The 27,175-nt window shown below is 33.8% G+C and overlaps 2 protein-coding genes across 2 annotated transcripts; both read right to left on the bottom strand.

Annotated features, from left to right (window-relative positions):
- Positions 1-249: 249 nt before the first annotated feature.
- On the bottom strand, positions 250-6,388 carry LOC139529753 (toll-like receptor 3). The gene is made up of 2 exons (XM_071325629.1): positions 3,819-6,388; positions 250-310 (listed from the first exon to the last, which is right to left on the bottom strand). The coding sequence occupies exon 1, from the start codon at positions 6,328-6,330 to the stop codon at positions 3,829-3,831; it is 2,502 nt and encodes an 833-aa protein (XP_071181730.1). The 5' UTR covers positions 6,331-6,388; the 3' UTR covers positions 250-310; positions 3,819-3,828.
- An 11,333-nt stretch (positions 6,389-17,721) lies between these two features.
- Positions 17,722-25,069, bottom strand: LOC139529752 (sialate:O-sulfotransferase 2-like). The gene is made up of 3 exons (XM_071325628.1): positions 24,073-25,069; positions 19,271-19,525; positions 17,722-18,231 (listed from the first exon to the last, which is right to left on the bottom strand). The coding sequence occupies exons 1-3, from the start codon at positions 24,482-24,484 to the stop codon at positions 17,822-17,824; spliced, it is 1,077 nt and encodes a 358-aa protein (XP_071181729.1). The 5' UTR covers positions 24,485-25,069; the 3' UTR covers positions 17,722-17,821.
- Positions 25,070-27,175: the final 2,106 nt, after the last annotated feature.

The raw sequence follows: 27,175 nt of genomic DNA, 5'->3' as shown, positions 1-27,175 counted from the left end.
TATGTTCACTGTTCAGTTTCATCAATTTTTCTAAAATGTCAATTAGTTGGGTCCACCTCATCCAGTTGATTAGTAATCAAAGAATGTTCGTTAAACTCTCGTGGTCATTAAGAAAGAGTCGGTTCCGAAATCATTGTTCAAGGCTAAAGTGGGTTCCATTCTCAATTTTGTTAATTTGCAAGACCCATTTATAACGTATTGAAGGTTTGTACCATAAAAATTATAGAAATTGTATCCTAAAACACCAGCAGTAATCTAAAACAAGTTTATACAAAAATTAAACACCGTTTGGAAGGTTTACATAATCTCTCTGTAAGCTGTTCAATTTCTTTTTTTTTTATTGATCTTTTTGATGTTCAAACTACAGTGCACACATACATTTTTACAAGACATAGTGAATGACATGACATGTATGGCATTGTTATATTATTGACATTATGCAAATAAGACATAGTAAAAATTTACAAGATAGTGGTGTGAATATTCAGTATATGATACGTCTTAAGAATACTTTCCATTACATAATACTATAAAAATATTGAAAAATAAATTTAATTTTAATTAAATAGCTTTCATGAATCCCCCCCCCCCCCCCCCCCCCCCCCCCCATCTGTTGACAAATGACTCGTGTTTGTCTTTAGAAATATATAAATATTCTAATATCTCCAGACGTCTTTTCAAAAATTTAAGAAAAGCTTGCACAGATATGAACAGTCTGTCTAATTGTGTGTTCTTTACATGATAAATGTAATATTTTGCCTGTAGAATGCAATAATTTAAAACTAAGTTATCAGAATTCAATACACCAAAAATGACACTGTCTTTATTCAAGAATATTTTTTCTCCAAAAACTGAATACCACCAATTTGAAAAATCTCTCCAAAATTGTTTTATTTCTGTACATTCAAAAAATTTATGCTCTATAGTTTTTTATTTCTTTACAACTGGCACATTCATTAGTTAAGGAAAGTCTATATTTTTCAAGAAGATAATTATGTGAGACTATTCTGTGTAGTTATTTATATTGAAAAGCTTGTAGTTTGCTTTCTATAGTACATTTGAAAGCTAATGAATAAATATTTTTCCATTGTTCGTCACTAATTTCTATATTAAAACTCTTCTTCCCATCTTTGTTGTGAAATAGGATAAACACTCCCCCGATCGATAAAAAGTGAATATACATCTTTAGCAAATAATTTACTAATAGACATTTTTTTATTCTCATGCTCAAAAACGAATCCAAATGATTTGCTGTTAGGTGACTTGTGTTGTTGTAATAAAAAATCTTTCCAGTCACGTGGTATAGCAAGCTTAGTAGATAGACTGTCTACAAAAGTGACATTCAGGTTATATTTTTTGTTAATAGCGTCATGAGACAAAAAATCCCCTTTATCATCTACAATATCATTGATGAACCTTATGCCTTTCATGTACCAAGATCTGTACAAAATACTCTTTTGAACAATTTTGATAAACGGATTGAACCAAATAAATTCTTTTCTAACATGAAATGCATTTAACGGGATGAAAATACCCTTGAAACGTTTCCAAGCAGATAGCACTTCTATATAAAAAAGAGGTGCTTTCAATTTCAAAAACTCAAATTCACATCTGCTCATAAACAAGTCCTCTAAATCAAAAAGAGAGTAAAATGCTTTGGAAACATGTTTCCATTTGGAGTCATGTTCTGACAGAAATCTTTTTACCCACATAATACGAAAGGATAACAGCTGTACTTCAAAATTTGGAGCTTTCAGTCCCCCTTCGCTAGGAGACTTTTGAATAACTTCCGATTTAACTTTCGGAGTACTACCATTCCATAAAAAACTATTAATATCACATTGCATTTTAATTACATAAGATCTTGGTACATGTGTAGATGAAATGACATAAATAAGCTTCGATATTGCAAGTGATTTAAGAATTACAATTTTTCCGATCAAGGAAAGGTTTCTGATCCTCCATAGTTTAATTATTGATTCCATTTTTTCTATGCATGTATCTAAATTAGAACAAACCATTTCTTCACAAGCATTAAATTTTAAACCTAAGGTTTTAAAACCATCTGTCCATTTAATAGGAAGGGAACCTTCTTTGTTAAACTTATTTCGTCCAATCCATGTTGCTTCGGTTTTAGAAAAATTTACTTTTAATCCTGAACACTCCTCAAAATCGTTAAAGGAATCTAATAAGATTTGTGCGGAGAATAAATCTTTCAAAAAACAAGTGGTATCATCAGCCATCTGTGAAATTTGATTTCAGTATCCCCAATTTTTATACCAGATATCTGATTGTTCTTACGAATACTTATTGCCAGCAGTTCAACGGCAAAAATAAATAAAAAAGGAGACAAAGTACACTCTTGTCGAACACCTCTCTCAATTGTGAATGGACTAGAACTAAATCCATTATTAACGACAAGACTAGATATATTTGAGTATAAAGTTAAGACCCATTTCCGGAAATTGCTACCAAAATTAAAACAAACCAATGCTTTTTGAATAAATTTCCTTCTAGCGTATCAAACGCCTTTTCGAAATCGACCAGTAATATAAGCCCTGGATAATTCTTTAAAGTAGTTAACAATATAATATCAGCAATGAGTCGTAGATTTTCATTAATGTATCTACCAGCCACATATCCCGTTTGGTCCGGATCTATAAGCTTTGGAAGAAATAATTTCATTCTTTCCGCAATAACTTTGGCTAATAATTTATAATCAAAATTTAAGATAGAGAGGGGACGCCAGTTCGACAAGAGTGTTCTATCTTTATCTTTCTTTGGAATAAGAGTAAGAATACCCCGTCTTTGGTCTCGGAGAGGGTTCCGGTTTCGAAGGAATATTCATAGCTTTCTAACACATATTTTTTTTATATCAATCCAAAAACATTTGTAAAATTCAGCAGTAAGCCCGTCTGTACCAGGGCTTTTTTATTTTTAAACGTTTTTTTTTAAACTTTAACGCACTCAGATTCTGAAATATCTGCATCGCATATATCCTTTTCCAGATCTGTAAGCTTAGGAATAGAATTTAAGTCACAAAAAAATAGAATCACCTGAATATTTATCAGGGTATTCTTTAGATGCGTTCAAATTTTCATAGAAATGTCTCTCTTCGTTCAGAATTTTTTCTTATGACACAATTTCAATGTCGTTTACAACTAATTTGTTTATACATTTGTTTTTATAATTGCGTTTTTCTAATGATAAAAAATATTTTGAATTTCTATCATTGCCTTCAGTGCTCGGCGTGTGATCGTATAATAGCCCCCCTTGTTTGATTATTTACTATTTGCTCTAAATCTTCTTTAACAGTGTCTAATATACAACCAAAAGATTATTTATATCTTTATCTAAATATGTACAAGAGAGAGTTTTCTGAATTTCGTCTTGTCGTTTTTTTAAATTGGACTCTCTTTCTCGTAATTTCATGTTTTTATATTTCGAATACTTGACGGTTGCGCCTCTTATTTCACTTTTTATGGTATCCCATTTCAAATTTTTATTTTCTAAATTGTGATATTTATTATTACATTCTGATAAAGTATTTTTTACTATATCCACATAATTTTTATCTGTCAGTAAACCCGAGTTGAATTTCCAGAAACCGGGACCTCTCTTACTAAAGTTTTCGCCGGACAGTGTCAATTTGATAAGACTATGATCAGTTTTTATAAACGGGACAATGGATGTTTTGGTAACACTGCTAGACAAAAAATTCGATATCAACCAAAAATCTAAGCGACATTGTATAAGAGGGGTTCTTTGACGCCAAGTATATAATCTAAAATCAACATTTTGTGTCCTCCAAATATCACATAACTCTGTTCAATTTTTAACAACGAAGCCATCCGTGAGCAGCATCCTCAGCTTTCTCCAAATATCATTTAAATCGTCTTGATCCTCTGGCCATTGAACGAGATAAGCATAATTCCAAATGTAGAAAAACTCGATTGGAATATCAGTTATTGTAATATCTTTCGTAATTACAATGATACGCTCTAGATTTCTTTTCTCATATTTTGCTCTATCGAGTTCAAACAAGCAGTCACGTGACGATAAGAACTCGGGCGTGATGAGAAATATAATGGACCTGCTGTTTTGGATGCTCTCTACCTCTGTATCCGCCAGACTCGTTCCAACTAAAAAATCTCGATCTTTAATACACATCGTCAGCCCCCACTCCTTCTCAAGTTTTGGTATTAATACATCTTTTATCCAAATGACAATATCCCCTTCATATGATATATACACGTCGTATTGGTAGTATTTCCGGACTTTACGTTCAACAACACGGCGAATAACTCCATAGATAGAGAATATAATTTGCCATCTTCTACTATAGGCTACAAGTAGTAATAAGAATGCGACACAGGTCGATAACAATGTTGATGCCAAAGTTAACAACATTTTATTCTTACAGTCCGCAAACAATTCATATAAGTTGTTGTATGCAATAAATGTATCAATAACTGTTCCGTTGGACAATTTACATTTATACGATCGGCTGTCGAGATTAACCTTTGTAGTCTGAATCCATCTTATAAAGTCTATATTGTCACAAGTGCATTCAAATGCATTATCAGTGAGAATTAACGTCATTCCATGCAAGTATTGCATTTTATCTGCCCAGCCTCTGATGGTTGAACTAACACTTGTTAGAAGATTCTTACTAATATCAAGCATCTTTATCTTGGTTTGATCGCTGAGTTGTAGTGGAATAGACTGAAGTAAATTCCGTCTTAAAGAAAGATATGTCAAGTTGGGCATTGGCTTGAATATGCCAACCGGAAAATACCAAATATCATTTTCAGATATATCCATTGATTCGATAGATGATAAATATATAAATAAGCGATTTCCGTGTAGTCGTATTCCGCCACCTATGTTGCCGTTTTTCCATACAATCGTTTTCAGGGTGTTATTAGGAAAATATTTCATTAGATTATAACTATATTCATAACCTCCACCAGTACAGCTAAACGTTTCCAGTCGAAATTCACGAAAAAGTATGAACGTGGTTACCTTTGTATAAGATGCATCTAGGTATGTAAAACTATTGTTTTTAGGAACTACTAAAAATATTTTTGGGCCACTATTTGCTATTGTGTAACTGATATCTATTTTCTCGAGTGACGTCGGTAAAGCCACGCAACTGTGAAATGAGCAATTATATCCAGAATAGGAAGTAACTGCATTTTTTATAACATAGTTGACAGTATTATATGAATAGTCCAATGATTTCAATCTAACCGTTCCATGGAAAAACAGATTAAGATCATTCCGATTTTTCTCAGTTAGAAGCAAAAACCTGTTTCCTTTAAAAGATAGATGTTGTAAACATTCAGGGTGATCAAAGGAGAACAAAGATCCAGGCTCGTTATCTACAATTCCATTTTCTGATAAATCTAGATTTTCTACGCATATTGTTTTCAGGTACTTCACTATGTCTGATGTTATTGTAAGAACATACGGGAGAACTTTGCTATCAATACTTAAATCACTTACATGACCAAAGTTTATTGTCGATATATTGGCATTACGGTATGGGTGTAACAGCTGCAATGCGTACTTCAAATGCATGAACGTTCCAGAAAAATCTATCACGTGAAGATTTGGAAACGGCAGCAATGCGTTATATTCTGTGACAACAAAGTGTAACCGACAATTTCTGATAGTCAGCTGTTCTACAGAGGATGGAAATCTTTGAAAGGTTTTATTTGACAAACGTATAAGATAACATGATTCAAAGTGTAATTCTTTAAGAGTGGTCATGTGACCGAATCCACTTCCAAAGTGTGGCAAAGGCATCATATCAATAGCTAAGTAAGACAACTCCATCAAAATACCGAATGCTTGATCGGGATAATCATAATCCGTAACAAAATCTATTGGTTGAGGCATATTTCTTCTGATATCCAATTTCGTTAAGTTTTTAATTGGATGAAATAGTTCTGCTGAATACGCTTTAGATAGATTAAGGATATTTTCAGACATGTCAAGTATTGTTAGTTTATATAATCCTTGAAATGATTGATCAGATAAATAACGAAGTTGATTTTGACTCAGGTAAAGTTCTTGTAGATCTCTATAATTAACGAAAGAATTGTTCCCAATTGTTTTTAACCGATTTAAACTCATATCTAGCACATTGATATCTCCCGGTAAATGTTGAGGTATAACAGTAAGTCCTCTGTTTTTACAATCGGCTATTTTTACTCCCCTCTCTTTTTCTCTAATATCATATCTGATATCGCAGTCTAATGCATGTACAAATTCATTACAGAAAATTATAACACAAAATACTGAATAAACTATAATCCACTCCATTTTGTCATATCAATATTTGAAATACAGTTTTTGATTTTACGTTAGTCAACTAAAGTATGTGTTGTATATAATCCTACATAAATACGTTTCATGTTACACATTTAAACAAAACCAATTGTGTACGCATAATAAAACACTTTTGTCTGATTTGAATTAGGATATGAGGAAGAGAAACTAAAATAAACAATAGTTCAACAGTGACCATAACCAATCTATTGTCCGATTCGGTCTGTCTTTGTCTCAACTTTAATACTATAGGTACACGTTTTGGCGGCTTATCAGATTTTAAGACACAACAACCTTCTCCTGATCTGTTGTGATTATTTCCTTTTCATTGTTGTGAAATCTTGTCTTTTGTTTTCTATATTGTATTTTGTGTACTATTGCTTATCATTTTGTCTTTTTCTTTTTTGTCATGGCGTTGTCTGTTTATTTTCGCCTCTTTTTATCTGGTTGTGGATTTGCATGGCTCTGATAGATGTGTAACAAGAGACAACTTACCTGTCAATGGACCCTGTTTCGCAACTTTCAGTTTTAGGTTTTGTGTTTACCTTGACTAGAATCAATCTAACAGGTTGAAGAGATTAAAATACGTTTGTCTCTTATGATCTCTAAAGACATGAGGCTTCTAGTGTCGGTCAATTTCGGAATATTTTCCTTTTCATCTATCCATGGTAACACATATACACATTATGAGGTTTCATATTTGTTACAATTGGTTATCATGTGATCTGGAATGCTTTGTCGTTAACTGCTGTTAATTTTACAAATACAGTTTGTTGAAATACCAAAGAAGTCGTGCGCTGGATTTTTAAACCAATTCATTCATCTTTTTAGTTCATGTTTAGATTGTTTGTGAGTTGTACATTTTCATTTTACAGATTTCAATTTGCCTTAATGCCTCAATGATGTTTTTATAGTTCAGTTTCAATGTTCGATTTAATTTCAGATACAATATTAAATAAAAAGATATTTTTTTTATGAAATATAATGATTTAAAGGCGAATATTTTTAGCAGGCTCTTTGTTATTAGTTAAAGGTCTTCACGTTTCGATAAACGAATCTAATGTTAGGTGAATACGCTTTTTGATACCGAGATAATATAATAATATAACATTATCAACTGCGTGAGGAGATCACAAAGGATTAAATATAAGACTCAAAGAAGAGCATGCAATATCGTTTAAAGATAGATCCTGCCATGGAAATCCTGGATACTTTGGAGCAGGGTTCCTAATGTGAATCTACAGATATGTATTTTGTTGTTTGTGTTTGCCCAAAGGGGATCTTTACTTTTGGCAAAACAAGTTGCTATATTTATGTTTAGAGAAGGTTCTTTTTCTTGTAAATGCCTCCCTTATACAAACCCCTAAAATGTTACACTGGGGAAACTAGTCGAGGCCCTACATTAATGTGGCTAATAAAAACGTTTAAAAGACAAAAGACTTTCACGAATATTCAATTCATTAATTTCCTGTTTGACATTAAACTCGATTATTAAATTAGACAGTATAAAAAAAAAACAATCAAGTTAGTCAGATAAAAGAAAGGTAAAATCCCCACAAAAAAGGATAAAAAATGTTAATGGGAAGGAAATTTGAAATATCTTGCACCTGTTTTTATGACACAGCTATTAGCGTTTCAACTGTAAGTATGGCTGCTTTGTTTCAAATTGTCTTTTTATTGCATTTATTTAGTATTTTAAACCAATGAAGATCTGAGTAAGTCATAAAATGTGGGCCATATATGTTGTAATAAATTCAACAGATACTGTCATACTAACTTAAACATAATGTACAACAAAACAGCAGGAAATACAGATGAAGTAAGAATGTTGGTGTGTGGCTTTTAATTTTCTCTGGTACATTTGCTTTAAATGGTAAATCAGAACATTGTAGTGTTCGTAGCAAAAATGCAGTAATATACTGTGAATGTGAGTCTCAAGGTTTATTGCACATTAACCAATCGTGTTCGCAAAACACAAGTGTTGCATTTTATAGTCATAACAATTTCCAGACACTTAGACACAATGCTTTCCGCTACACAAGGGAGTTACTTGAACTATATTTGACCTATTGTAATATTCGGCAGATTGATACTTTTGCAGTTAATGGTTTGAAAAGGCTAACAAAGTTGGATTTTTATAACTTGATCATGAATTTACCCAGCGGAGTATTCAAAACAATCAACGGAGTATTATATCTTAATATCATGGCCAACAGAATGCAACGGTATCCGGACAAAACTTTGCAAGGTCTAATCATCTTGGAAGATCTTACAATGACTATTATTGTAAATGATACATTTCGAGATGGATTTTCATCGTTGAAGAAGTTGACAACATTTACACTGCGAGAGGGGCTGGTTAGCCGGTGCGACTATGACGTTCTTGACAACTAAACATTCAATTATTTTAGAGATATCCCATTAAAACGTTTTGCTTTTGGATGTTCAGACTCAGTAAAACGTATTGAAGCCAATACTTTCATGCCGCTAATGCACCTTTCAGTGTTAACTTTTGACAACGCAAAATATCTAAATACGTCTAATTTGTTTGCACTTGATTGCTTTGCAAATAGGGTAATGAAATTGATAGATTTGTCTGGTGCTTTCGTTAAAACAGGACCAAACGAATTGTCGGTTGAGTTCAGGCACCTGGGAAATATTTGTGTAAAGAATATAAGTCTTGCAAAAAACTTTACAATATACATAGAAAAATTATAAATACGGTAACTGTGTTCAGTTCATAGATTTCTCATACAACCAGGCTTATACGTTAGATATAGAAATTGATACTGCATTGTCCAACCTGTTTCATAATTTAAAGGTTTTCAACGGATCATATTTGATGAATCAGAGGAAGGAATTACAATTACCAGAGGAAATCATAATTAGTGTTACCGTCCCAATAACTCTAGAAGTATTTGGATATTTCGTTTGAATCTATACATATTGTATCTGTGCTTTTTAAAAACCTGAAACATGCAGACCCTTCGACAGTTTTAAACATTCCTCACACAACATTTAAAAGATGTGTTGGTGCAATGATAGGACTGGACAATTTAAGTACTCTTAGTATGGTTTGGCTTCCATGTTCAGATTTAATCATAGGTCTGTTAGCACGATTAAAAAAACCTTCAAACTCTATTTATAAGTCATTCTGAATTAAACAAAGGCTTAGCTTCAGATACAGAGGGGCGTTTTTTGACGGAGTAAAAGGAACTAGAACAATTAGATATATCAGATAATGGACTTACGAAACTCTTTAATTCACAAAGAGAATCTTTAAAGACAATCAATTTTGAGAAGAACAACTTTATTGACTTTCCAGTAGATATTGATTCTCTTTCTAATTTGTGTGAAATTAATGTCAAAAGCAACAAATTCGATATCTTAGTAAAACTGTTACCGACCGTTTTAATGCTGCACAAAAGAGATTAAAAAAGTTAAAAATAATCTTTGAAGACAACCCACTGTTATGTAACTGTGAAGCGATATAATTTATCGAATGGTTATTTACCACAAATGTCGTACTCGATAAGGCATCAAACTATTCGTGTTTATATATAGATGGTACAGTCCGCGATACACTGTTTGTTTACCACCATATCAGTCAACTAAAGTTCTACTGTTTATCGAAATTATGGCTCAAACTGTCAGTGTCTTTCTCTGTTATTCTAATCGTAATAATTTTGATTTCCAGTATCATGTACAAGTATAGTCTCTCGGTGCATTATTTTTGATTGGTTGTGAGACGGATGTATCGCCATTACTGGAAGTTGCAGAGTGAGACAACTCCTTATGAATTCGATGCATTTGTGGTGTATAGTAGTTACGATAAAACATGGGTGAAAGATACTCTTGTACATTTCCTTGAGAAAGATAATGATTACAAACTCTGCCTTCACCAGACAGATTTCCGTCCTGCAGAATATATTGTCGATAATATTATAGATGCTATATTTAAAAGTCCAAATGTTGTTATTGAAATAATTCAAGACTATTTAGACAGTCAGTGGGGAAATTTTGAAACCGATATGTCACGCATGCAAATGCACCAAAGAAATAAAAACATGGTTATTCTGATAATGCTAGAAGATATCCCATACCAGAGAATGCCCGATTCATTAAAACATATTTGGCGGGGAATAACTTGCCTTGAAATAGACGAGAATTTGTTTCAATTGAATATTATTGATTAAAGCAGCATGTTCGGTAAAAGACTCGTTGAGTCACTCAAAACACAGACAATTACTCACAACATGCAGTTGAATTTCTTTTTGGGTTTTTTCTCTCGTCCGCCTGTCATGGAATGAATTGTGAATAATTCTCTAGTTGTGTGTATGTGGGGAGGGGGCACAAACGTTAAATAAAAAGCAGTGCAACGTAATTTGTGAATAGTGTTCCGAGTAGTCGGAGTAACTGATATTTCTATAAACTATAGACTATATTCTTTTCATGCTTTGAACGACAAAGTTATTGCCTATCTCTACCTATGTCACGTTTACATTTTGACGTCAAACGCGCGATTCTACGTCAGAGTTACTGTTAATCTAACCATTCAGTCCCAGTACTTAAAATCTTACGATCCCTGGTGGGTTTAAAATAATAGATAAAATACAAAAATAAGAAAGCAATGAATGAGGTTAAATTTTATATATGCCTTTTTGTGCTTCTTTGTTAAATATTTGTTTGTTTTTGTTGCGATTGTGTGTTTATCCCCAACATGTCTAAAAATACATCGTTTTATAGACCAAAATGCAGTTGGCAGTGAAGCTTTTTGATAGACATTAATTCATATTACAATTTCATGTAAAATTTGAAAAATATGCCTTCAACAGCAACATGAAGCGCTTAATACCATATTGGTTTTAATGGACATATGTACATTATTAAACTATGTAACTTTTGACCCTGTGAGTGATGGGCAGTGATGGCAGCGGAAATGTTCCAATTGTCAAAACTATAATCCCGTCCCTTTTCCCAAGAATGTATCCTACCGATATAGACTTATTATCGTGTTTTGTACTTACATAAGCAACACGAATGGTGCCACATTGGAGCAGGATCCGCTACACTATTATAACCTTTTGAGACGTGCCAACCATTTCAATAACCTATAACTCCCACAATTATGTGTGTTAGTAGAAATATTATTATCCCATGATCTGGAATCTATCTTAATACAAACGGAAAACAACTACGAATTGTTTTTGATGCTTAGAATGTAGAATTTTTAGCATTAAATCGCATACCTCATTTATTTTTTCCAATCTACTAGGTCCTTGATCATCAGTTTGTGGTCCTTCTGTTTTTATTGTTCTATATAGTAATGCTGTTGTCTCTTTGACACGTTCCCTGTTTCCATTCTCATGATTTTAAAAAGTAAATATTATTGTGTTAAGTTTTTTTAGAACGCTGCTGAAATTCACTTCTTTATGTACCAAATGTTTACAGCTTATTATAGGAACACATGTTTGAGTCATTCACGTATTGATGTTCGTTTATACCGAATAAAGAACTTCCCACCAACTTCACACACGTGTAACACTGTAACGAATCAACACGTGTTCCCTTTTTAGCTCACCGGGTGAGCCTATACCATCACTTGGCGTCCGTCGTAGTCGTATGTCGTCGTTACTATTTAAAAATCTTCTCCTCTGAAACTACTGGGACAAATACCTTTAAACTTTAACTTAATGTTTCTTAGAGTATCTAGTTAAGTTTCCCAAACAAAGTTTGGAGACTTATTGTTTTTGCTCAGTTCTTATTATTTTTATTATGTCACCCGATCGACAATGTCGGGTGACATATTGCTTTTCCTCTGTTTCTTTTTCTGTATTATTATTATGTCACCCGATCGACAATGTCGGGTGACATATTGCTTTTCCTCTGTTTCTTTTTCCGTATTATTATTATTATTATTTTTCTTCCACCTAATTTTGTCCGCCCGCTTTCTCAGAGCTAAAGGAACCAATCTAAATGATGGTGCACTATAACAAGGAACCCTGACTTTCCTGTTGCTTTCCGGTATTGGACCTAAAAAAATGGCTGCCATCACCATGGAAACGGAAAAATGGTGAAAAAATATAATTTTGGAGTTAGGTGAATTTTTTGAGAATGCTTAACCTTAAAATCTTTAGATTTTAATACAATGTAGGTGCCCTCTATATACTGCTTTGGGATGAGTTTGGCAATCATTGGAACTGCTATGTTGCCATGGATACTACACCAAAAATTTCCAAAATATGGAAATGCTCCAAATTTTATAAAACTTCACAGTAACGATGAGCAACATTGGTAGAAGTGGAATTTGGCGTTGGAATTTTGAAAATGTCTGCCGTTACCATGGAAACAATGCAAAACAGGTCAAAATGGTCCCAAAACCTTAAAGTGGCATTTACTTTCTTAAAATGGTAGGTCAAATTGTTTGAAACTTTGATAGTATGGTCCCTCCCATGTACCAATGTGGTATATGCCATTAAATTTTGGGAATGGTCTCTGTTGCCATAGGAACCATCACAAATGTCAAAATTTTCAAAAATTTAAAAATGCTCCAAAATTGATGAAACTTAATATGTTTGTAGACTGGCAAGTCTGGATGAGACTTTTGAAGATGGAATTTCCAAAATGGCAACCGTTGCCATGGAAACTGCAAAAAAGTCAAACATTTATAAAATGCTTTGAACTTTATGAAACTTGATATTATTGTTAACTGTCAAGTAGAGATGAGACTTTTGACTTTGAAACTTTCAAAATGGCTGCCGTTGCCATGGAAACAGCAAAAATGTGAAATTTTCTAAAATGCTCTGAATGTACTGAAAATTTACAGAAAGATGTATTGCCATGCAAATATGTGCATTCACTGTTAAAAGTTTTTGAAGTGGTTGCCGCTTAGTGGCAATGAGGGAAAGGGTGACATCCGCTATTGCTTGCAATGGCAATTCTAGTTATTATTATACTTCCACCTAATTTTGTCCGCCTGCTTTCTCAGAGCCAAAAGTACCAATCCGAATGATGGTGCACTATAACAAGGAACCCTGACTCCCCAGAGTCTGTGCAACTTTGGAACTAAAAAATGGCTGCCATCACCATGGAAACGGAAAAATGGTGAAAAAATATAATTTTGGAGTTCCTTGAATTATTTGAGAATGCTTAAGCTTAAAATCTTTTGATTTTAATACAATGTAGGTGCCCACTATATACTGGTTTTGGATGATTTTGGCACATTTTGGAACTGCTATGTTGCCATGGCAACTACACCAAAAATTTCAATAATATGGAAATGCTCCAATTTTTTTGAAACTTTAGCATAACGATGAGCAACTTTGGTAGATGTTGAATTTGGCGTTGGAATTTCCAAAATGTCTGCCGTTTCCATGGAAACAATGCAAAAAGGTCAAAATGCTCCAAAAACTTCTGGGTTTGGTGAACAACTTTGGTATGCTTGAACTTAAAATCATCAAATTTTTATGCAATATAGTTGTCAACTATATACAGGTTTTGAATGAATTTGATAAACATTGGAACTACTATGTTACCATGGATACAGGAGCAAAAATTTCAGAATGCTTCAAAATTGATGAAACTTGATATGATTGTTAACTGTCAAGTCTAGATATGACTTTTGAAGTTGGAATTTCCAAAATGGCCACGGTTGCCATGGAAACTGCAAAAATGTCAAAAATTCTCAAAATGGTTTTAACTTAATGAAATTTGATATTTTAGGTAACTGACAAGTTAAGATGAGACTTTTGACTTTGAAATTTTCAAAATGGCTGCCGTTGCCATGGAAACGGTATAAATGTGAAATACTTTAAAATGCTCTGAATATACTGAAAATTTACAAAAAGATGAATAGCCATGCATATTTGTGCATTTACTGTTAAACAAGTTTGAAATGGCTGCCGCTTAGTGGCAATAGGGGGGAGGGTGACATCCGCTATTGCTTGCAATGGCAATTCTAGTTATTCTTCTTCTTCCTCTTCTTCTTCCGCCACTTTAAAAATGAACTTGTCCGCAGCGTTTCTCCAAAACCGCTTGTCAGATTTACTTAGGGTTTCATAGAATGTTAGACTAATATGTCTAGGTGAGCCATCAACCTTTTGTTTGTGCATTGGGGTCTATTAAGGGGTATTTTGGGGGGCAGAAAGAAGGGAGGGGTTTACTATAGAATCCTATGGGATTTTATTTTCTAAAATTTTTCAAATGAATATAACTTGAAAACTGTAAGTGATAGATACATGCAGTCTTCAGAAATGATTATAGGACAATAAAACAAGTCACATGAAATATAGGGGGAGTCCCGGGGGAGTCATCCCCACCCCCTTCAATTTGAGAATATGCTTTTATCTTGTAAACGGTCCAGATCCCCACCCCTAAACCATATATATTCTTGAATGGGACAATAAAACAGATCAAATGAAATTAAAGGGAAGTCCTCGGGGGTCATCCCCACCCCGTTCAATTTGAGAATGTGCTATTATCTTGTAAACGGTCCAGATCCCCACCCCTAAACCATATATCTTCTTGTAGGGGACAATAAAATAAATGCAATGAAATAAAAGGGAAGTCCCTAGGGAGTTACCCCACCCCCTCTTGAAAACTTGTAAACGGTCAACATCCCCACCCCTAAACCATATATATTCTTGTATGGGACAATAAAACTAATCAAATGAAATTAAAGGGAAGTCTTAAGGGGGTCACCCCACCCCCTCTTGTTTGAAAACTTGTAAACAGTCAACATCCCCACCCCTAAACCATATATATTCTTGTAGGGGACAATAAAACAAATGGAATGAAATAAAAGGGAAGTCCTAAGTGGGTCACCCCACCCCCTCTTGTTTGAAAACTTGTAAACGGTCAACATCTCCACCCCTAATCCATATATATATTATTGTAGGGGACAGTAAAACAAATGAAATGAAATAAAAGGGAGGTCCCTAGGGGTCACCCGACCCCCTCTTGTTTGCAAACTTGTAAACGGTCAACATCCCCACCCCTAAACCATATATATTATTGTAGGGGACAGTTACCCATATATATTATTGTAGGGGACAGTAAAACAAATGAAATGAAATAAAAGGGATGTCCCTAGGGGTCACCCGACACCCTCTTGTTTGAAAACTTGTAAACGGTCAACATCCCCACCTCTAAACCATATATATTTTTGTATGGGACAATAAAACAAATCAAATGAAATTAAAAGGAAGTTCCTGGGGGGTCACCCCCACCCCGTTCAATTTGAGAATGTGCTATTATCTTGTAAACGGTCCAGATTCCCACCCCTAAACCATAAATATTATTGTAGGGGACAGTAAAACAAATGAAATGAAATAAAAGGGAGGTCCCTAGGGGGTCACCACCACCCCCTCCTGTTTGAATACTTGTAAATGGTGGAGATCCCCACCCCTAAGCCATATATATTCTTGTATGGGACAAAAAATCAAATCAAATGAATATTGGGCCATATGGGAGCTTTGTTTGGGAGACTTCGTAACAGCATCCTGTTACAATTACTTCTTGTTTATAAATTGTATCTGAAATTTTGATCCATAGACAAACATGTATCCCATGTCTAAAACTAGAACATAGGGATCAAATGCAGTTTTTGGCTTAAATCTCAAAAACTTAAGCTTTTAGAGCAAGGTTGACACGATCAAACAGTTGAAATTGTCAACATCTATCTGCCCTGAAATTTTTTAGATGAATCGAACCACTCATTGTTCGGTTGCTGCCACTAAATTGGTGGTTTTAAGGAATTTTTTCAGTTTTTTTGTTATTATCTTGAATATTATTATAGATAGAAATAAACTCTAAACAGCAATAATGTTCAGCAAAATAAGATGTACAAAAAAATTTAATCACCAAAATGGTCAATTCACCCCTCAAGGAGTTCTTGCCCTTAAAAGACAATTTTACACAATTTGTTCATCAAGTTTGCTAACATTTAAAAATCTTATCCACTGAAACAATTGTGTCTAGGTTAATACTTCTTAACTTTGTATGAATGTTCCTTTAGGAATCTAGTTTATGAACTCTATCCGAATTTTTTATCCATCAACAAACATGGTCGCCATGGCTAAAAATAGAACATAGGCAAATGCAGTTTTGGCTTATATCTCAGAAACTTAAGCATTTAGAGCAAATTTGACAGGGGTATAAATGTTCAAAAGGTCAAGATCTATCAGACCTAAAATTTTCAGACAAACCGAACAACCCGTTGTTGAATTGCTGCCACTAAATTGGTTGTTTTAAGGAAATTCTGCTGTTTTTGTTATTATCTTGAATATTATTAAGAATCAAGATAAACTGTAAACAGCAAAAATGTTCAGCAAAGTAAGATCTACAAAAAAGTTTTATTTGACCAAAATTGTCAATTGACCCCTTAAGGAGTTATTGCCCTTTAAGGACAATTTTACACAAGTTGTTTTATGTTTTTTTTAACTTTAAAAATCTTCTCAAATGATGCTGGTATAAATTGTGTGTTGTTTTTCCTTATACGTCAACAAACATAGACACTTTGACTAAAATGAAACATATGAGTAAAATGCAAAAATAATCATTGATGAAAGATTTAATTAAAAAAAATTACAGAAGAGTGATTCAGGTTCTTGAGAGCCTCTTGTTTAGAAAGTAACTTATTCAGGTATTTTCTGTCGTATCTTTTGGCTATAGGACAATTTTTTGTATTGATATTTCAATTGTTTTACAATTATTATTTAACTTCCTGTTTGCAATTTGATTTCATTATTATCACAATAAAACAGTATTTGTATAGCAACTTAATTTTTTTTAAACACAAACAAAAACAAGATATGTATCTGATACAGACTATGAGAATTCATATAATTACTTTATTCTTTCCATGTATGACTTATATAGAATGCTAACACTAACTGTATAACATGTTTGAATCGCAGAGATAAGTGATTGTGATGTATAAACCCCCCGTGGGGGTGGGGGGTTACTGACTATCCTTTCGGGTATAACTTTGCCGACAGCACTTGCCAAATCATACGCTGTTCTAACCAGAAAACATTAAAAATCATACCCTGTTCTAAACAGAATTATTAAAAAACATACCCTGTTCTAAACACGCTCAGCAGGGCATGAAAAAACGACCCTGTATTGCGGCACACTCGTACCACTAAAAATAAAGGAAGTATCCCTCCCCCCTTCCTCCCGGGTATAACCTTCAATGTCGTATTCCATGACTTATCGTACACCAGACATTGAAATTTACACATATACATGTAGATGCAATAGTAGTAGGTAAAATACCATCATAGAATTATATACTAATCTAAACCTAAATTTTTGTAGAGTATTTAACTAACATTTGATCGTAAATGTTGCACAGCAGTTTAACCGATACTTCACAAACATGATTTAATCCGGAACTTTTATATTCCAGACATGTTGGTTAAAATCATGTTTCAGCGACGTATATTCCAGACATGTCGCATTTGTATTTATAATTTATATGACGTTACAGCGACGTATCCTCTTTGTCTTCTTCGTCAGCTTTCTCTAAAATGTTTTTTAATCTGGTTCCCGATTCTACATAGTTCCCGGCTTTGCGCCGCTCGCTTGCTATTTCAGCCAGATTCAGTTCGGCATCTTCTAATTTATGCCATAATTTCCCAACAAATATTTCTGAGTTTGTAATATTATGCACATGTCTTCGATGAAAATGACCTTCGGACGTCACCAAAGTGCAGTCTATGTCCTTTTTGTGGACCCTCCATTCTAGAAAATGTGCTAGCTTTTTAAGCGTAGCAGGTAAATTAGTTTTTAAATCTTCATAGTAAAGTAAAAATACGGGTCTCTCGGCTTCTAACCATTCGGTGTAATAACGCTCCCACAGTGTTGTATGGTCGCGCACAAATTCATACCATCCTAAAAAAAAAATAAGCTAGTTATAAAAAAGTTTTTAACAAAACCATTTTCTTCGGAACCAGTTGTTTTTCTATACGTTCCATTGGTTGATATAGTCTAACATTTAATTTTGTCAGGTGTTCAACTTTCCCTTGTTTGAATTTAACTTCGAGTTTCATTTTTTGATAAATACGTTTTATATATATGTTTAAAATGATATTCAGATAACTAACGCTGTACAAAATATTAAATGCAAATATGATCGAATAAATCTTATAGACGAAATGGTAATTGTATGAAATAAATGCTGTCAAGTTTACGTACTACAATAAACAAATTTAGCTACAAATATTGTTAGTATATAGGTGGACAAAACTATGTATACCATATTACCCTATTTACATGTTTATATAAAAAATATGAACATGACACTGTCGAAGACGGGCAGGAGGTGTACTGACTTACTAGTAGAATATAAAGGTTTTTTTTATCGTTGTTTTTCTAAACGGGGGAAGTAGGTTGTTTATCACTTTAAGAAGTCCCCTTCTCTCTTTTTAGTCCAAACCGACATATTTCCCGTTTTCGGATAATACAGAACAATTCCTAACCCCACACCAAATCTGAATAAAGACCAGTGTTACCATTTTTCTTCTTGTGAAAGCATTTAGATTTCGTATGTCAGTTACATATAATATTTTATGTGGTTAGAACACTGGTTGCTATGATATCCGATAACTGATCCACCTTTTCATGAATGTGACCTATCGAATTAGACTATTTATCGGTTTTATAATAACATGAGCAGCACGACGGGTGCCAAATGTGGAGCAGGATCTGCTTACCCTTCCGGAGCACCTGAGATCACCCCCAGTTTTTGGTGGGGTTCGTGTTGCTTATTCTTTAGTTTTCAGTGTTGTGTCTTCTGCACTATTATTTGTATGTTTGCCTTTATCTTTTTTTTACCATGGCGTTGTCAGTTTATATTCGATCTATGACTTTGACTGTCCCTCTGGTATCTTTCGTCCCCGTCCCTCCTATATATATATATATATACACGTACCTCTGACATTAAAAATTTCTGAGTCAACAGATTCTGAATGTCCCGGATGTTTCGAACTATAACCTGATCTGAGAGTGTCAAATGGGTCTCTGTACAAAATAATAAGTTTGTCAAATCTTTTCTCAAACTTTTTGTGTCTGTATCTATCGTTTGAGTTAATGACAATGACCTTGCCATTGTTAACACACTCCCCTACTGAGAATGATTTGGATTTTTTCAACTTCCTTCTACAGGATGGAGATCCGGTAGCTATACCTGTAAGTAGAAATAATGGAGATTAGAAGGGACAATTTTGTAATAGCTCCTGCGTCAGGCTGTGGATAGGAATTGAATTGATAGAGAGTTGATAAAAAGAATAAGACATTTAAAAAAATTAACTAATTTTTTTTAAGCAAAAACAATAGGATACTCAAAGTCCGAGTAATGTCAGAATAGGTAACAGAAGAATCAACACACATGATCAACACACATTAACAAAGGACTACTAGCAGTTACTGACAAGCCAGTTTCAGACATAATTTGAACTGATCGATAGATTGTGTTTTCGTCATATCAAAATCAAGCACAACCCTTCCCGTCAGGGTTCAGTATCATGTCGTATCATGCTACATGTAACAACTGACTGGTTTCAGATCGATTAATTGCGCTTATTTTCGATGCAAAGGCCCAAATGAATGTATATCGGGATTTTTTTGCTTAAAACTGTTTAAGCAAAAGTCTTTCAACTGTTAACCTGATTTCGATTGGTAATCTTTCTAAATATTTCCATCATTTTGTAGAACTGCTTGTGTGCAAGTTTCTCGCTGCATTGAAGACCCATTGATGGCCTTCGGCTTTTGTCTGCTTTATGGTCGGGTTGTTGTCTCTTTGGCACATTCCCCATTTCCATTCTCAATTTTATCACTTATTTATCTACTTATATAAGTTGTTGACTGTGTGTATGTTAACTTGTATATCTACCTAAAATTCTGTAACTGTTTGTGTGCATGTTTATTTGTTTATCTACCTGTAAGTTGTTGACTGTTTGTGTGTATATAAAAAAGAAGATGTGGTATGATTGCCAATGAGACAACTCTCCACAAGAGACCAAAATGATACAGAAATTACCAACTATAGGTCACCGTACGGCTTTCAACAATGTGCAAAGCCAATACCGCAAACTCAGCTATAAAAGGCCCCAAAATGACAATATAAAAGGCCCCAAAATGACAATGTAAAATAATTCGAACGAGAAAACTAAAGTATGTTTACTTGTCTACTTTTCTGTGAGCTGCTGACTGCTTTGTGTGTATGCTTCATATGATGAAAACATAATCTTTCAATCAGTTTAATTGAGGTCTGGAGCTGGCATGTCAGTTAACTGCTAGTAGTCTGTTGTTATTAATGTATTATTGTCATTTCATTTATTTTCTTTTGTTACATCTTCTGACATCGGACTCGGACTTCTCTTGAACTGAATTTTAATGTGCGTATTGTTATGCGTTTACTTTTCTACATTGGCTAGAGGTATAGGGAGATGGTTGAGATCTCATAAATATGTTTAACCTCGCCGTAATTTTGCGCCTAGTCCCAAGTCAGGAGCCTCTGGCCTTTGTTAGTCTTGTGTGATTTTTAATTTTAGTTTCTTGTGTATAATTCGGAGTTTTGTATGACGTCCATTATCACTGTACTAGTATACATTTTTTAAAGGGCCAGCTGAAGGACGCCTACGGGTGCGGGAGTTTCTCGCTACATTGAAGACCCATTGGTGGCCTTCTGCTGTTGTCTGCTCTATGGTCGGGTTGTTGTCGCTTTGACACATTCCTAATTTCCTTTCTCAATTTTATTACTTGTTTGTCTACCCATAAGTTGCTACTGTTCGTGTGCAATTGCACTTGTCTACCTATCCATAAGTTGTTGACTGTGTGTATGTTTACATTTCTATCTGCCAGTAAGTTGTTACTGTTTGTGTGTACAAAATGCATATAAAAAAGAAGAAGTGGTATAATTGCCAAGAGACCAAATGACAGAAATTAACAACTATAGGTCACCATACGGCCTCGTTGGCTGTGTGCATGATTTCTTGTATACCTACCTGTAAGTTGTTGACTATGTGTGTGAATGTTTACTTGTCTATTTACCTGTAAGTTGTTCACTGTTTGTGTGTATGTTTACCTGTCTATCTACCTGTGAGTTGTTGACTGTTTGTGTGCATGTTTGCTTGTCTATATACCTATAAGTTGTGATTGTTTGTGTGCATATTTACTTGTCTATCTACATGTAAGTTGTGACTGTGTGTGTGCATGTTGACCTGTCTATCTACATGTAAGTTGTTGACTGTGTGCATGTTCACCTGTCTATCTACCTGTAAGTTGTTGACTGTTTGTGTACATGTTTACCTGTCAACCTACCCATAAGTTTTTGACGCTGTGTGCATGTTTACTTGTCTATCTACCTGTAAGTTGTGACTGTTTGTGTGCATGTTCACCTGTCTATCTACCTGCGAGTTGTTGACTGTTTGTGTGCATGAATGGTCTATCTACCTGAAAGTTGTTGACTGAGGGCATGTTTACCTATCTATCTTCATGTAGGTTGTTGACTGTGTTTATGTTTACTTGTCTATCTACATATAAGTTGTTGATCGTTTGTGTGCATGTTTACCTGTCTATCTATCTGTAAGTTATTGACTGTTTATGTACATGTTTACTTGTCTATCTACCTATAAGCTGTAAACTGTGTTTATGTTTACTTGTCTATCTACCTGTAATTTGTTGACTGTGTGTATATTTACCTATCTATCGACCTGTAAGTTGTTGACTGTGTTTATGTTAACTTGTCTAACTACATATAAGTTGTTGAATGTGTGTGTGTGTGTTTACCTGTCTACCTACATGTAAGTTGTTGATGGAGTGCATGTTTACCTGTCTACCTACCTGTAAGTTGTTGACTGTCTGTGTGCATTTTCACTTGTCTTTTTACCTCTAAGTGGTTGACTGTTTGTGTGTCTAACTATCTATAAGTTGTTGATTCTGTTTATGTTTACTTGTCTATCTACATATAAAATGTTGACTGTTTGTGTGTGTGTTTACTTGTCTATCTACCTATGAGTTGTTGACTGTGTGTGAGCATGTTTACTTGTTTATCCACCTGTAAGTTGTTGACTGTTTGTGTGCATGTTTATTTGTCTATCCACATGTAAGTTGGTGACTGTTTGTGTGCATGTTTATTTGTCTATCCACCAGTAAGTTGTTGACTGTGTGTGTGCATGTTTACTTGTCTATCCACATGTAAGTTGTTGACCGTTTGTGTGCATGTTTACCTGTCTATCTACCTGAAAGTTATTGACTGTTTATGTGCATGTGTACTTGTCTATCTACTTATAAGCTGTTGACTGTGTGAATGTTTACCTGTCTATCTACCTGTAAGTTGTTGACTGTGTTTATGTTAACTTGTCTATCTACATATAAGTTGTTGAATGTTTGTGTGTGTGTTTACCTGTCTACCTACATGTAAGTTGTTGATGGTGTGCATGTTTACCTGTCATTCTACCTGTAAGTTGTTGACTGTCTGTGTGCATGTTCACTTGTCTTTTTACCTGTAAGTGGTTGACTGTTTGTGTGAATGTTTACCTGTCTAACTATCTATATATTGTTGATTCTGTTTATGTTTACTTGTCTATCTACATATAAGTTGTTGACTGTTTGTGTGTGTGTTCTTAGGAAATTTCAGTGTGTATTTTGTTAATTATCAGAGTTTGTGTTTTTAGGTTATATAATCTCAGTGTGTAATTTTTTTAATTCTCAGTGTGTAAATTTTCTAAAAATGATTTAAGCATAGTTTTGAGGAGAACAGCTTGCCTGAAATTTCATCAGCTTTCTTAATTATATTTTTCATTAAATGGTGGTAGAGCTAGGTAATATCTATTAGTTTCATTGATATTTTTGTTTTGAACTAAAACCTTTAAACTTGCAATCATAATGCACCATATCATATTGAGATAAATTGCTCTGAGTTACTAAATTTTTCCACTATATTGTAGAACTGTTTATGTGCATGCTTACTTATTTATCTACTTATAAGTTGCTGTATGTGTGTATGTTAACTTGCCTAATGCCTATCTACCTGTGATAATTTGTTGACTGTTTGTGGCCATGTTAACTTGTCTATCTACCTGTAAGTTGTCGACTGTTTGTATGCTTGTCTACTTGCCTATCTACCTATAATAATTTGTTGAATGTTTGTGTGCATGTAAACTTGTCTATCTACCTGTAAGTTGTCGACTGTCTGTTTGCATGTCTATTTGCCTATCTATCTGTAATAACTTGTTGACTGTTTGTGTGCATGTTTACTTGTCTATCTACCTGTAAGTTGTCAACTGTTTGTATGCATGTCTACATTTCTATCTACCTGTAAGTTGTTAATTGTTTGAGTGCATGTTTACCTGTCTATCTACCTGTAAGTTGTTGATTGTTTGTGTGCATGTTTACTTGTCTATCTACCTGTAAGTTGATGGCTGTGTGTTTGAATGTTTACTTGTCTATCTCAATGTAAGTTGTTGACTGTGTGTGTGTGCATGTTTACTTGTCTATCTACCTATAAGTTGTTGGCTGTGTGTGTGAATGTTTACTTGTCTATCTCAATGTAAGTTGTTGATTGTTTGTGTGCATGTTTACTTGTCTATCTACCTATAAGTTGTTGGCTGTGTGTGTGAATGTTTACTTGTCTATCTCAATGCAAGTTGTTGACTGTGTGTGTGCATGTTTACTTGCCTGTCTCCATGTCAGTTATTGACTGTTTATGTGAATGTTCCCCTATCTACCTACCTGTCAGTTGTTGGATTAAATGTCTGACCCAGGTACTCCCTGATCCTGGGTAACTAATTAAAGCTGTCAATGGAAGATCATGCTTGTGTAACACTGGTCGTCTTTCCTTACATGTACTATTCTTCGGGATTTTCATCTTGTAATATGGAGATGCTATCCTTAGTGGATCCATGTCAACATCAGATGTTCTATAAACTTTAGGCTTCCGTCCAGTGAAAGACCGGACATTTTTTAAAGGAATTGTTTTAATCAAGGACTGTTTTGTCAATCCACCATGAGATTTTAGAAACACTATGACCATGGCTATGCATCCTGCAATGAACAGTAAGACTAGTCCTTTTGGAAGTCTTCTGCATGATTTAAACATGACTTTATTGGGTACATGATATTTTATATCTTCGTATTTTATCATTTTAATTCGGTTAAAAACATACAAATACCTTATATGGTATGGAGCTTGCTAGTTTCAAACTTCTGGCTATAAGTGATATGTCCTTTGTAAAAATGATTTTACTGCTTCCAAACTCCTCGCTATCAGAGTATATCCGTTGATATGAGTTTACTGCTTACAGACTAAAGGGCCATAAGTGTGTGTCCTTTTTATTTAGTTTACCTCATGAAGCTTCTAGACTATAAGAGTCATTTGAGTGGTTTTTACTGCTGGTTTGAGGTCTATAATATAGTAATCCTTTGAAAGTATGGCACTAAATTTCACGAATTTATCCAAGCCAAACTAAATCATCCAAATATCAAGCTATACTATTGTAAAAGCACATAACTCCAGCGGATTGAGGGGGTCCATTTCAAAACATATGGTCGAGTTCAAAAGTCATCTTTTAGGCTCTGTTATACGTTGATGCATTACCAAAGTATGAATATTGGAAGAAGTCCACTCGTAATTTCACGATACTCCAGAAAGAGTTAATTCACAACCATATGTGAATAAAACATTACATCTATATTACAATGTTATAATCCGTGTTATTAGTTTTACAATGTATGTTAAGGTGCATGATGAATTAATAACGGGGACGACAGCTTGAGAATACATGTGACATGGGACTGACATTAGTATGTACAGTATAATATACCTACAGGGCATTATATCAATACATTGTCATTCTATGTAATCATTGTCATTGTATGTCTACTAATTGTCAAATTGTGTATTGCATTTACATTGTTTTAATTTAATTTGATCAACCGGATTTATCTGAAGCTTATAGCTTTTCTGAGTTAAGATTCTTAAAATGTAAAACTTGTCACTTAATATACAATTTTAACAATTGACAAATTTATGGATGTATTAAAATGTAATTACACGATGATTATAGTTTCTTTACATCAATATTTCAAGGCATATAATATGAATTTTCATAACGCAATGAAAATCAGTATACGTTTTATTCTTTCTCGAAACACTAGATACTAAAATACACTTTAAAAAAACTAATATCATTTTTCCATTTACATATTGTTAACATTTTTTTATTTTTTGCTATTTTCAATTAGACATTAAATAAATGAGAATTTTGAAAGTCTAACATCATTGTGTATTTTACATTAAAAAAACAATCAGATATGACCTTGGACATAACCAATACATAAACCACCTATGCCTGACCAAAGAACAATACTAATAAATAAACCACGTGTAACAAACCCTTGTTGTTATCTTTAAGCGTAAATGACAGTGATAGATTTTTCTTAATTGGAGGAATTTTCATTAGACACGTTTTCCGTAATACCATGTATTAAATCGTCCGTTTACTGGTACATAAGAAAGAGCGACATAGAACCCCTGCATACATCAAGCACCTGAGATCACCCCCAGTCTTTGGTTGGGTTCGTGTTGCTTAGTCTTCAGTTTTGTGTCTTGTACTGTTATTTGTCTTTTTTAGTTATGGCGTTGTCAGTTTGTTTTCGATCTATGAGTTTGACTGTCCCTCTGGTATCTTTTTTTTTTTTATTTTTAATTATTTGTTGCGTTGCGAATGTGAGGTATTTATGTGTATGGTTGAAAAGTTTAAATATAGAGTCATAATTAATAGATTGCTCCCGGCAATATGTACAAATATATCTACAGTTGTTGACAGTACTCTTCCGGTAATGATCACGTGACGTAAGTTAAAAAAATATTAGGATGCAATAGCATTATTATAACATTTTAACAGAATAGGTAGAGACGGAATTGCCCAACTCAAAACTTTTCACTAAATCATTAGTAAATATATAACAAACTGTTCTTTTTCAGACAAACACGTGTTTATTAGAAAATTAATAAAACTGTTACATGTAGCCTTGATAGAAGTAATCATAGAAGGCCTGTAAAGTATACTGCAAGTCATATCAATATGCCTTCTAATATTAAATCTACAAATTCATCATCCTGACGTTTCTGCAGAAAAAAGAAATACTGATTTGAGTTTAATCTTGTGTATTGTGTATTGTATTGTTAAGTGTATTGTATTGTAAATTTGACGTTACGCGCGATGTTCGTACCTCATTTGAAAATCGGTGTAGTTGGCAAGATGCAAGTCCAAAATATTTAATTTTGTGATATCATATTCATTGCTATTGTACGCATTTGAAAAAAAAATGTTTTTTTTTAAATAAAAAAGAAAAAAATAATTGTTGAAACAATGTTTTATGCTGCATGCGACAAGCTTCAGTTTTAAAAAACGGCTATTTTTAGGCTGTCCCGCGTAACATATTTCATTTATTGTAACCACTAAACTGTGATTTTCGTCTAAAGTATTTAATATTTTGAAAAACGGTTTTTTTTTTCATTATTTAACAAAAAGGTTCCTTCAGTTTTTTATGCATTTTTTATGACGTTATGATGACGTCATAGAAAAAATAAAGTGTTCCATACAACAAGGGCAAATCTGTCCCACGGGGAAAAAAATTGGTATTCCAGATTTGAGAATCAAAAACATTTATCTAATATGGAAAAAAGGTTAGTATTTGTATTTACTTCACCAATGTTAATTTGCTTAATTTTATGAATTTAAAGACAAATATCCTGAAAAATGATATATGGTTATTTATGAGCGATTTTTCAAAGGCTTACAAGGTTGTCGCACCGCCATTTTTTGACGTA

Source organism: Mytilus edulis, chromosome 7 (genome assembly GCF_963676685.1).
Source record: "Mytilus edulis chromosome 7, xbMytEdul2.2, whole genome shotgun sequence".
NCBI classification, from domain to species: Eukaryota; Metazoa; Mollusca; class Bivalvia; order Mytilida; family Mytilidae; genus Mytilus; species Mytilus edulis.
Note: the sequence above shows the minus strand (reverse complement) of the source record. Positions and strands in the feature narration are given on the sequence as shown.

Bases quoted from the DNA above. Each gene is read 5' to 3' on its own strand.
- LOC139529753 (XM_071325629.1), bottom strand. From the start codon at position 6,330: ATGGAGTGGATTATAGTTTATTCAGTATTTTGTGTTATAATTTTCTGT.
- LOC139529752 (XM_071325628.1), bottom strand. From the start codon at position 24,484: ATGATAAAATACGAAGATATAAAATATCATGTACCCAATAAAGTCATG. The intron at 19,526-24,072 runs GTAGGTAGATAG...TTCTACTTACAG, and splicing joins TTTAATCCAACAACTGACAG to GTATAGCTACCGGATCTCCA. The intron at 18,232-19,270 runs GTACGTGTATAT...TTTTTTTTTTAG, and splicing joins AGAAATTTTTAATGTCAGAG to GATGGTATGAATTTGTGCGC.